This window comes from Meleagris gallopavo, chromosome 1 (genome assembly GCF_905368555.1).
Source record: "Meleagris gallopavo chromosome 1, MGAL_WU_HG_1.1, whole genome shotgun sequence".
NCBI classification, from domain to species: domain Eukaryota; kingdom Metazoa; phylum Chordata; class Aves; order Galliformes; family Phasianidae; genus Meleagris; species Meleagris gallopavo.
This window is the reverse complement of record NC_139404.1, coordinates 47,301,398-47,313,802: the sequence shown is the minus strand read 5'-3', so window position 1 is coordinate 47,313,802 and position 12,405 is coordinate 47,301,398. Positions and strand designations below refer to the sequence as shown.

Here is a 12,405-nt window from a genome sequence, read left to right as displayed (position 1 = left end):
CTGGGTCTCACAGATGCTCCCACATACTTGCCCAGCCAGTGGGACATGCAGCTCCTGTATCTCCTCTGGTGGATGAGAACAGTTGCCATGGGAAATGTTAAACATGAGAAGTGAATGCCACATATACCTCACTGCCAAACTCTGAAGTATCAGGAGCCATACTCCAGAAAAGAAAGAGACGCTCATGCAGAGAAGAAGAAAGAAATCATTTTTATTCTTGAGACACTGATGTCTTGTTACAGCATCTAGCTGCATCCCCCTGACTGGTTTTGCCTGCACAAGAATGGATTTCAACGGGGTGGGGCACCAGATACAAACCAGGAGACCATCGTGGGAGATATAAGTAGCCATTTACAATGAGTCAGGGCACATGGCAAGTGTAACTCAGAGAGGGATTTTCCAGGGACCAGTCTGCCCTGCCAGGAGACTCAAGGAGCTGGCGAGGTGATCTTGTTTCCTAGAAAAGGCACTTCCCGGGACCAGAGTTGGTATAGAAGGAGAGATGGAGGCAGCAAGAGGAAGTACTGGGGGAAAGGGCGGGATATGCTTCCCAATTTAATCCATTGCATGTCATGATGGGATGGTGGTGAGAATGGGCGGGTTATTTTCAGTGTATCAGAAGAAGCAGCAAAGGCCACCTGCAGGCCTGTGCATCAACCAAGGCTGGCACAGAGCCCCAGCACCCATGAGGAGAGCTGCAAGGGCTGTGGCCGGCCGTGGTGGCAGGATGGAGCAACGTGGTGGGCATGGCCCACCTGGAGACTGGTGCAGGAGGCAAAGGGAAGGGAAGGGGGAAGGCAAATGGGGTGAGCTCATTCTGTCCATTCCTTCTTGATGGACAGGTTCCACTCCCAGGTGAGATGGTCGTGCTTGTCATCATCCGTGAAGAAGGACTTGTTGTGGTAGGTGCCTCGAGCCAGCATCCCCTTAGGAGCTTCTTCAATAGGCGTCAGGAATTCATACTCCTCTGGCCGTGGCCCATAGCTGCCAACCATAAATGTGGCTTTGTCCACTAGGAGAAAACAATCCACATGCAATGAAACTCTCAGGAGGAGAATAATAAAGAAGAGAAAAAGCTATGAACACAAGTACATATCACTGACAGAAAGGAAATAGTGGAGTGGTGAGAGAAAGGGACGTGGCCAGCAAGGGGTACCATCAGTGAAGGAAGTGAGAGAGTGGGCTAAGATGGGCAGGCAGTTAAGTCTGTACCGTCTCACATCTCTATGCTGCTCCCACAACAAACAGTTGTGGGAAGTATGCAGCCACAACACACAGATAGAGATCTCTCTTTATCCTCTGTTACTTCTCTCTTCTGGTGAGAGGACATTACCTGCATGCTTAACAGGACAGTGGAGCCTTAGTGGTGGTTGTATGCAAAAATACACACGTGGGATGTGTGTGCTAAGTGGAGTTTTCCTTTGCCAAGCCCAGGCAGGGCAGCACTGTAAAAACACGTGAAGCTACAAGCAAGCACAATCCTCCACAGATAGTGGGAACCTTTGCAGAGCAGCTGTGAATTTTACCAAGTGCATTTGGAAGAAACTTTGATGAGTGAGAAGCTCCACAAGGACTGAGCCACACTTCAAGGGCTAGTGGGGGAGGTGAAGAGGAAGCCTGTGGCAAACACCGTCTGAACAGCATCTCTGGGGACATTTCTGCTGCAGCTGGTGGTGTAGCATACAGACAGCAGAGCTGGCTTGTAATGAGTTCACACAGGCACAGGAAACAGTTGGCCTGGGTGACACAAAGTGCAGGCTAATGCACTCTGCTGAGAAGCCACATCTCCTGTGCAGCAGCACAGGGAGGCCCTGTCCTGGTCCAGATCTGCAGGAACGCTTATTTGAGCAGAGAGGGTTGCAAGAGAAAGATCATGGGTGTGCAGAGCATGCGGGTCTCTTACTCACCCTTCACTCCTGTTCGGTAGGTGTGCTGCACATATTTTAGTCCTGACACAATGTCCCTGTTTACCTGCACAAAGTGACCAGAAGTAAGAGTTAATGGGAGAGTCATGATCCTGTATCTGCTTTTTTTCTCTCCTTAGAGAGATGTCCACCTTGGCTCCTCACACAACTGCTCTCAAGGGCTTGGCAAAAGACACACTGTGGGGAGTCCTAATGTCACTTCCCAACAGGCAGCCAGAGACCTGCAGCATTCTCTACGTGTCTGAGGGCATCTCTTTCTCTTACCCATCCTTCTCCTGACTCTGAAGGTGTCTGAGGCAGATTCCCAGAACAGACTAATAATGACAGAGAAAAGTGAAGCAAGGGAAACCAGAGATGGGTAACTGGAGTCATGCTTTCAGTACAAACACGTGGGCAAGATTCACTGAACTCTCCCAGATGCCCTCTAAACTCAGTGAGAAGCTGGCAAAGCTGTTCCTCAGGAGATGGAGGGCACAGTTTTGCTTGTAATCTTTCTTCAAATCTCCCATGGATATCTCTTGCTGCCCCTATCCAGCAGACACTGCCCCTCTACAGAACAGTTCCATGGTGAAAGATGGGAAGATCCTTTTACATCTTGAGGAGAATTCACATAGTGTCAGCTCCTACCAGCCTTGGGACTAAGGGAGGGAGTTAAGTAACTCCAAGCATCTCCTGTCAGCAGGGCTCAAATACAGCTGGAAATATTTCATTGCACAAAAGAGAACTGGAAGTGTGTCTAAGAATAAAGCCATCTGAGACAGCAGGTCAACCTCAGAGACAGAGGGAAATCTTTCCTGCAGAGCCCACACATTCACATTTTCCCTCCTGTTTCAGGAGCACTATCTTACTTCTCTTTGCCTTCTCTGCCAAACCCAGCTTTGTCTGCAGCAAACATTTGCAGAGATGATCATTTCAGTGCTGGATGGCACACTGCAGCGTGACTGAGTTTTGTTCTCAGCTGGAAACAGCAGAAGTGGTTGACACACTGCTTAACAGAAGAGTGGGGGTTGAAACTAGCCCATTTGGATATGTCATGACTCAAGAGAATTCAGGTATCTTCTGCCAAATGCTACAGTATTAAATCTTTGCTATGCATTCATCAAGCCCAGCAATGCAAGCAGAACTACCATGTCATGAAGAGCCATCATCTCTTTTCCTTCTTTTCCATTCCCACTCTGTGTGAATTAAAGACTTTCTGTTGGCTGTAAAGTCCAGCCAAACTCAGCCAAAATTTCCAAATAACCTGTTGTTCACCATCCTTGGTGGACAGAAGGCAACTTCTTCCAAGGGATGAACAGGCAGAAGTAATTCTCTGAAAAGACCAAGTCCCTTGATGGGTAGAACAATACATAAAGCAACTCACTTTGAAATGGATCTTGACTCTGTATTCAACTCCTTCCTTTAATACAAAGGTCTCTTTCTTGAGCGCTTCAAGGTCACCTGTGAGAGGAGGATCAAGCCATTAACTGGGGGTGTCACAGCAAGGAGAGAACACCTGCACAAGGGACTGATGTCAGTGGTGAGCATCCCTTCAAAAGACTGCACACCTGCAACATGAGTACACAGCAATTGCATGATGACATAGGCAGAAATGCCAACACCTGAGCAGTGCATATGCATCAGTCTTCACACCAAAGCATCATAGAAGCATTAAGGATGGAAAAGACCACTAAGGTCATCTAGGTCCAACCAACAACCCGTCATCACCATGCCCACTAGCCAAGTTCCTCAGTGCCACATCCACATGGTTCTGTGTGGACAATGCTTAACACACACAGGTCTTGGTACAAGAGATATTTATGTGCAGGCCCATCATTAAGCACTGCACACATCGTTAATACCCTGCTTCAGCCATACCCGGTCCCAGGCCCAGGTGAGCTGAGCGTGTATCACAGCCCCTGCCCAGCTAGTGAGGCCTCCCAGGCACTGTGTGGTTGCAGTTGAACAGGAAGCTTCTCTACTCCTCTGGGCCTGGCTTCCTCTCTATATAGAAAAGCCCATATAAGGTGAAGCCTGTTCCTCTCCCCATGTCCTCTGGAGCCGGAACTGCAGTATTGCTTGATTCTGAAGTTTCAAAACAGCCTGTTACCCAAATGCATGCACACCCATTGTGCTCTAAATGAAAGAAAGAAGAGAAAGCAGAAGGAACCCTTCTACCAGAAGCTACCAGAGCAGTCTAGATGAGAGAAAGATCCTCCACACTTCCCTCTGTTGCATCTTCTTTTTCATCCAAGTGTACCTTAAAATCAAAAGCATGGCTATGATACCCTCACAACTCCTCTAAAGCCCACTAATATCTCAAGGACAAACTCCCTTTCAATTTGAAACATCCCAGGGCCTTTGTGTGTTCTTCTGTGTGCCCAGTGAGTCTGTACCCACCTGTAAGGTCCATAGTGATTGGCCCTGGAGCAGAGTCACATACCAGGGTGAGTCGGGTGACCACCACGTTGGGAGCTGTTGGGTCTGCAGGTAGGAAAGTGAGGGGGAAGCTGTCAGCTTGTGAAATTAAGTGTTTGAGGGGGAAGGGGGACAGAAACCGAAGAAATGCTACTGACTTCCCACACAGAGGATGCACTTCACAAAGCACCCAGTAAGACCAAACTTCTTGTAGCACAACAGGACCGTGTATCTATGCCAGACACTCAACATGGATCCCTCCAGCCACTACTTCAATACCTAGACAAGATCCTTCCACCACAGGAGACATCTCTCTTTAGGTCCCATTTCAGCACAAGCTGGTTCCCTCATATTCCTAACCCCCCTGCAGCCCTCCAAGACCCACACATCCCATACCACAAGCCCCTTTCAGACACTAACACTCTCTGATACTTTACATCTAATGTTCAGAGCAGCCTCCTTGCCAGATTCCCTGCACCTCTCCACCTATTCATTCCCAGTCTGCCAGCAGAAGTCTGGTCAGCCAACTTACTTTTTCTTTGAGGCCACCTTACCCCATCTCTGTATTCAGACACGCTCTTGCAGTGCATCTCCACAGTCCCTTCCTACCAGGATGCTCCTGCCTACCTGCCACCACAGGTCCATCTCCCAGCAGAGACTTCTTGTACTTAGTGAGGCTCTCATCATCTTTGTCCAACTCTTGCAGCTCCTGCAGTGTTTTCTGGGGAGGAGGTTTGTAGTTCAGTTTCCCATCCAGCTCGTCATCATCCTCCTCCACATGAGGTTCCTGGGTCTTCTCAGTCATGGTCGCTTGGTCTGGGTATCAGAGAGGGGCAGTCAATGGGATTGCTCTGTGGGGGAGTAGCACCCTTGTGGGCACACTGTGTATCAATTCCCCAGGCAGCCGGGCAGGCACAACACAGTATGATCGTCTAAGACAAATGGCAGCAGCAATCAGCAATCCTGACACTGCTGTGCTGAAATTTGGGCTTGAGCTCAGCCCCCTCTGCCCTCACTGCTCACCCACAGACACCACACACACACAGACCTCCGCCAGCCTTCCCTTGCGGAGAGGAGGTGCAGGAGCAGAGGCTGATACCAGAGTGATTTACAGTCGCTCTGCAGTGCGATTGCTGGCTGACAACCCTGCAATTACAAGCCACTGTGCACAGCTTCTGTGCTTGCCAGAGAGCTCATACAAAGAGCCACAGCCACACAGCAGGGCACAGAGATGGGAACGTAGCTGAGGACAGATGTTTCACTCACTCTCTTCTTACAAACCAACAGTCAGAGATCATAAAAAGATCATATACCTGGCAGCAGCTCCCTTATATCAGCATGTTGTCTAAAGCATCCAAGGAGATGCACTCACTTTGATCTGTCTGTTGGTATTCCCAATGTTTGCTCACCCCAGACCCATCAGGTCTCCCTTCTGCTGAGGAAGGAAGCATGATGGTGGCTGCATCCAGCCCTGCATACCTGTACTTCATCTCTCAGAAAGGAGAGACAGGAGAGCTGGAGCCTAGCTCAGCCAGGATGCACATCACTGAGCGCCAAGCTGATGGTGAGGCAGCTTGGGCAGCATCCCATATGGGAGCTAGAGCAGGGAGGCAGAGGGACATGACAGGGAAAGAGGAGACAAATACAAGCAAGAGGAAGGAGAGGTGAGCTGCACTGCTACACAGATCACTCAGTGCACTTCAGCTTATTCTTATATTAACTCATCCTCTGGGGCTGTCCCTGCTAAAAATTCACTTTTTCCCTGGTTACTTGCATTTCCCCCACTAAGCATTTTGTTCCTCTCTACAGCTGTGGCCTTGAAGTTCCCAGTAGGAAGCTCCCAGGATTGTTTTCAATTTCATTGAAAGAGAATGCAAATAAATATATATATATTTATGCAACAGTCCACAGTGAATCAGCAAGTGGAATCAGGCAGCAATGAGTAATACACAGACCTCCCAGTGCTATCCCAGCACGGATGAGACCAGTGGAAAACATTCAAGGAGGGGCATATTGGCAAAGGCACATTACAGAGACAGAGAAGGACTGAGCAGCACAGGGGTGAGTGCACTCAATTGTGTTGCAGCTCTGATACAAGGCTGCTTTGCTACAACATGCTGTGGTGAGTCAGGAACTATTGCAGGGGGGAGCAGCTGGGAAGTAAAAGGAAATCCCAGTTCTAATGGCCTCGAAGGAAAGCATGTCCCAGAAGCCAAAGGCCCCTTCCTGGCTCTGGGAGCATGAAGGACCTATAGGAAAGGCACACAAGCTTTTCCTCATGAGGAAAGAAACCAGGAGCTTCCCAATAATAGCGCCGTAGCTCGTGTCCCACCACTGTGCAGCCCCAGCACAACCACCTAAAGATGGCACTTCATGACCCTGCAGTGCTATTGCACAGCAGCCACAGGAAGAGGATGTGATAAGCTGCAGCACCCAGCAGCAGGTCATGCCAGCCATTGGGCTCCAGTTGCAGATCTGAGTCACTTCCATCCCCCAGAGCTTTGTCATGATACTAGGCTGTCTGCCCCCACTAGAACTATAAAGCAACTGCCCGCCTGTTCCCATTCTACATAGGGGTTGTGATTTATCACAGGACGAGAGCAAGATCTTACCAGCCCCTGCACAGAAGAGGCAGAGCCAGGATTGAGGCAGCTGGTTGCTCCTCAGACCTCCTCCTTGCATCATTCATGTTGCAGATTTCCCCTGCCAGCCCATGGGGGCAGATGCATTTAGGCTCTGAAAGCCTGCAAAGAGTTACATAGGTAGCCTGCTGTGCCAGTGGTAGGAGCCCATGGAGGACAGCCTGGCTGGGGTTGAACATCTGCCAGCTCAAATACATCTTTGCAAGATGGCAGCAATCAGACCCCACTCCACCATTTATCCCCAATTTGTGGACCTGACTTTCCTGCCATGTTCCCAAGGCAGGGGAGGTGATCACATCTCACCTGTTCCCCACCCCTGCCTTTACCTCACAGGCAGCAGTTCCTCAGGGCTGAGGAAGAGCCCTGGGGAATAGGGAAAGCTGGGGATTGGCATAGCTCTGGGCACTGCATCTGCTCGCTACACCTGTGGCACCGGTGCCCTCCACCAGCAGAGGTGTGCTGCAGGGCTGAGGCACTGCAGCATCCCCAGGGTGAGCATGTTAGTGCCCACCTGTTGGGGTGCCTGGCTTCCTGTGCCAAGCACACAGCTCCACAGAGCCCCCCAGGACCTCAGGCCACCAGCTGCATTAAAAATGAAAAGCATTAATCCTGTAGCTGCTTTACACAAGGAGACATGTGACTTATTTATGCCCTGTTCTGCTGTATTTTTCTCACTTTCCTGCAGCCCCGACCCTCAGTTGTGCATCACCTGCACCTCTGAGGTCTGTGAGCTTCCATGCAGCAGCAGAGAGAGGGCTGGAGCCATATCAGGGACTTCCCACCATAAAACCAGCTGTGGGAAGACACGGAGGGACTGTGCTCTCCTACGCACCGCTGCCTGTGCTGGGGCTGCCCGTGCATCTGCAGCGTTTTGAGGCAGGGGGATGCACACAGGGGGATGCACTTCCTCATCCCCCCACGCCACCACAAGGCACAAAGAGGGCTGTCACGGTGATAGCATTTTGTTCACGCTCCCTCAGCGCATCCAATTCACTCCCTTAAATGCCCCCCTCCCTCAATGTACGGCTTATCTCCAGGAAGCGGGTTTGGAGGCAAAGAAGCAATTTCCCACCCTGGGGCACCGACACGCGGCCCCACGTCCCACTCCAGAGGTGCGGGGGCAGAAGGGCAGCCCAGCGCCCGGCTACCGCCGGATCCTTCGGGCACCGGGGGGACCCTCCCTCTGCCCCCATCCCGTCCGCATCCAAACCGCCGAACCCAACTTCTCCGTCGAATGCGGACAGGGCCCTGCCCGTGTGCCGGCCAGGCTGGGCGAAGGAACCAAACACCGGAACAAAGAAGTTACCCCCTCCCCAGGTTCACCCCCCTCGATTCCCCCCCTCCGCCCGGGTTCGCACTCACTGCTGCGCGGTGCCTGCCTGCCTGCGGGGTCCTCCTCTGCTCTCAGCTCTCAGCTTTGCGCTTTGGCAGTTGGAGCAGGAAGGAAGTTGGCGGGGGAAAAAAAAAAATAAATAAATAAATATCACTCACACACACACACAAAAAAAAAAAGCCTCCCTCCACCAGCCCACTGGAAGAGGAAGCCCCGAGACCGCATGCTGCAGCGCTCCTCCGCGCACCTCTCTGCCCGACCCTCCGGGCGCTGCGCTCTTCTTGCGCGGCTTTGTGTGAGCGCAGAGCCCCCGGGCGGGGTGCGGGAGGGGGCCCCGAGAGGCTCCCGGCTCTTTGTGAGGGCTGCTGCTACTGCACCTGGGCGCTCGGCTCTTTGTTGTTCGATCCCCGGTTTTAATTGTGTTTCTTTTCCCGCTTGCTGTAATTAAGATCGGTCTGAAAAGCCGGTGCCGGTGTATATCGTTGTTGTACTGATTTATACTGGTGATGTGTGGAAAATCGGATCGCGCGTTTTCATGCATAGGCGGGGATACAAGTGGGGGTCGTTATAGGTGAGCATCATTTTTCCCAGGCTCACCTGTAACGCATGCTACCTGCTACACCTGATCGGCACATCGTTCCCATCCGGCCATGTGTGCCCCGCTCCCAGCCATTTTCAAGCAGTCCCAAAGATCAGCAGCCTCTGGAACAATAAGCTCCCGTTTCCCAGGCATGCTTAAATACAAGAAGGATTTTACCCCACTTCCACTCCAAAATGCAGGCAGGTTTTCTCTTCTTCCACTTGCAGATTGCCCACTTGCTTCTTCACTCACATCACTCCTCCGTGCACATCATCCTCAGTGCGGAATTTAAGGACAAATTAGATCATTGGTCTGCAACCAGCAAATCTGGATCTGAAATGACTGATGCACTTCTTTTAATGTGTTTGCAGAAGCTAAGCAAATCTATTGTTGAGGGGCTTACATTCACTGCCCCAGATTCATGTCTGATAGAAAATATTTATCACATACAAATTTTTAGAGGCTGCAGACAACTGAATCAAAGAAATCTCTACCAGGGACAAGCAGATCTCAGAAGAGAGGGACTGATGCCATTCTCTGATTCTGTGTGATTTTCCAAACCTACCTTATCTTTAAGGTAGATGCTTTTCAGGGAACAAACAGGGCACATATCTGGCTGGCATAGTCAGGGCTGTAGCCCCAGAGTCATTTTAAGCCTCCACTAATTTGTTCCTGACCAAGAGAAACTGCTTAATGCTTTGCTGTTCTTTCCCACTCCTATCTCATCCTCCTCATGGGACAATAAAGCAGAACTGAGCAGAACACTATCACAGGTTGCTCAGAGAAGCTGTGTTTGCCCCATCACTGGAGGCACTGAAGGCCAGGTTGGATGGGGCCCTGGGCAGTCTGAGCTGATGGGCAGCAGCCCTGCCCACAGCAGTTGGTGGAGCTGGGTGGGCTTTGAGGTCCCTTTCAACACAGACCATTCTATGATTCTGTGCATACAGCACTGTGCTCAGTTTAAGACATACCTGCCAAATCCTGGTAAGCAGACACATAAGTATCTGTCTGTGAGCTTTAAACCCAGATCAGTTTGCCAGATTTGTTCACCTGTGCTAGCAAAGGGAAAGGGCTGTGTGGAAGTGCAGATTGGGAAAGCCTTCCATGACCATGCCAAGTTATGGCAGCTTAAACTGCTGGCATGAACAGTGTTGGCCTGGGCAACATTTGGAAAGCTGGAAGTGCTAACTATGGTCTTCTTTTGCAGCCCATGCCTCTTCTAAATCAGCCTTTGGCTTTATCTCCTGTGGTGCCTAGACTAACTCTCCAATTTCAGTCGAATTACAAGTTTGCATTGGAGACAACAACACCTTTGCTGGGAAGGTGCAAGGGTTGTGGTTACCATTTGGTTACACCCCGATTTGTGGTTTCCTTGGTTTTAGTGGCCATATGCAGAGACCAGTGCTGTATATGCACTATTTCTAACTGTATGTGAGCATACATCGAGACCAGTACACCTACAAATGTGCAGAGAGGTATAGGGATGTACACTTGAATATGTACGCTCAACCTATATTGGCATGAATGCCCAGAACACAGAAGAAACAGGTTTTATCCCTAGATTAGAAATTAGCCAGCATGTAATTATGGATAAATGTCATTGCTCTTTGCTTCATCTTCCTTTTAGTAAGTGGGGTGAGAAGGAACTGCAGACATTGGATACGCACCATGGTGAGCAGATGGGAGCTTAGAAACCAGGCAGCATCCTTCAGGTTGGCATATCCAGCATCCCGCTGGGGAACCACGTCACTGATCTGCTGGAAAAAAAGACAGGTTTTGAATTATGTTGCAGCAGAATATCACTGAAAGCAAATCTCTACCACCAAGTATTTGATCTGTGACAATCTGATGCCATGCAATGAAGACCATCTCTTGGCAGACTTTGTCAAACTGCAGCCACTTCTTAGCCTGTGACAGAAGGAAGCAAGGACAATGTCTTGATAATGCCTTGCTTGATTGCAAAAGAATGGCAATATTTCAAATGTGACTTTAGTTGGAAAATAATATCTAAAGTTATTAAATAAAATGTTATTACTAGTTCTTATTATTTGATCTCCTCTGACCACAGTCAGTCATAGAATTGGTTGACCACACTAATACATGTGACCAACCACTAGCATCCAAACTTACGGAATTATAGAATCTCAGAATGGCTTGGATTGCAATGGACCTCAAAGGTAACTAGTTCCAATTCCTTGGACATGAACAGGAAAACCTTATTCAATATTTGAAGCGTATATCCTTCACCTACACATCCTTTACTCTTAATAGTCAAATGCTTTCTGTAGAAGCTTATTGGATCCAATCCATCTTCAGATTTCTTGAAAACTTTAAGAAAAGTTAGGCATGGCATTATTCTTCTCTTTGTGTTTGGATTGCTGCCATCAGCTGTCCAGCACTTCTGTGATGGCTTTTTTTTTTCACATGGTGTTCCACTGCTGCTAAATGTCATCTCCACATAAGAGGTGTCTGAATTTGAGGAACTGAACTGTTTTATGGCCTTTAGAAGTGATTAATTCAGGAAAACATCACCTGTTATAACCTTGTACTTTCACCCACTCTTTACTTGTAAAATTTTTATATTTGAGCTGAAATTTCCTAGGCTGGAAGCACCAGGGAGGGGAATACAGAGTTCCGTCTGATGAGGCATTGGAACAGGCTGCCTAGCGAGGTGGTGGAGTCACCATCCTTGAAAGTGTTCAAAAAAAGATGTAGATATAACATTGAGTGACATAGTTTAGTGGTACGGTGGTGATAGGCTGATGATTGAACTAGATGATCATAGTGATCTTCCCAGCCTTAATAATTCTATGATTCCATGGGCAAGGAATCCGTTTTTGTAGTTTTAAGAGGCTCTGTAGTGCAATATCTTTTCCCACTGCTCTTGTTAAGTATTTTGCTTCAGAGCTATTCATTTTCATCTGTGATGAACTCCATGCACAGTGTTGCTCACTTGCATTGCTCTCTAATGAACAACACTGCCAAATCCTGTCCCTGTCCTGAGCTTTGCCTCCCCCTCAAGATTTTTGCCATTTCCAGCAAGGCTATGAGCAATGCACCAAGAAGACCTCATAGTGCAGCAAACTAATGTCAATGAGTGCTGCAAGGACAGCATCTGTTTGAGCCACGGGTGTCCTCAGGCCAGTTGGAGGCCCTTCCTCCTCCTGAGATCACACACAGGTGCCTCCAGAGCCCCCTTTGGGCTGTCAGCTGGCCAAGGAGCTGACTTCACAACATGTGACTGGGTGCTCCGTCTCTCCAGCTCCTCCAGAAGAGATTTCCTTGAAAGATGGAGAGGAGATTGGAAATGTAATGCTTGCCTAAGTAGCTTTCAGGCCAGTTAACGTGCTAATCCCATAACTCCCATCTCTAGCCTGAAGGCGCTCAAAGTCTTCACATGTTGTTCCTGCATGCCTCGCCGGCCATAGGGAGTACAGCAGGGCAGGGAGATGGAGAGGGCTTGGCTGGAGCTGGGGGAGCAAAGGCAAACAAAGCATGGAGGAAATCCAGAGGCCACCCTGAGACAGG

The 12,405-nt window shown here is 49.5% G+C and overlaps 1 protein-coding gene across 1 annotated transcript; it reads right to left on the bottom strand.

Annotated features, from left to right (window-relative positions):
* Positions 1 to 187: 187 nt before the first annotated feature.
* On the bottom strand, positions 188 to 8,488 carry ARHGDIB (Rho GDP dissociation inhibitor beta). Its single transcript, XM_003202181.5, has 6 exons — positions 8,327 to 8,488; positions 4,950 to 5,138; positions 4,305 to 4,388; positions 3,289 to 3,365; positions 1,908 to 1,971; positions 188 to 1,012 (listed from the first exon to the last, which is right to left on the bottom strand). The coding sequence occupies exons 2-6, from the start codon at positions 5,125 to 5,127 to the stop codon at positions 813 to 815; spliced, it is 603 nt and encodes a 200-aa protein (XP_003202229.1). The 5' UTR covers positions 5,128 to 5,138; positions 8,327 to 8,488; the 3' UTR covers positions 188 to 812.
* Between the last annotated feature and the right edge of the window lie 3,917 nt (positions 8,489 to 12,405).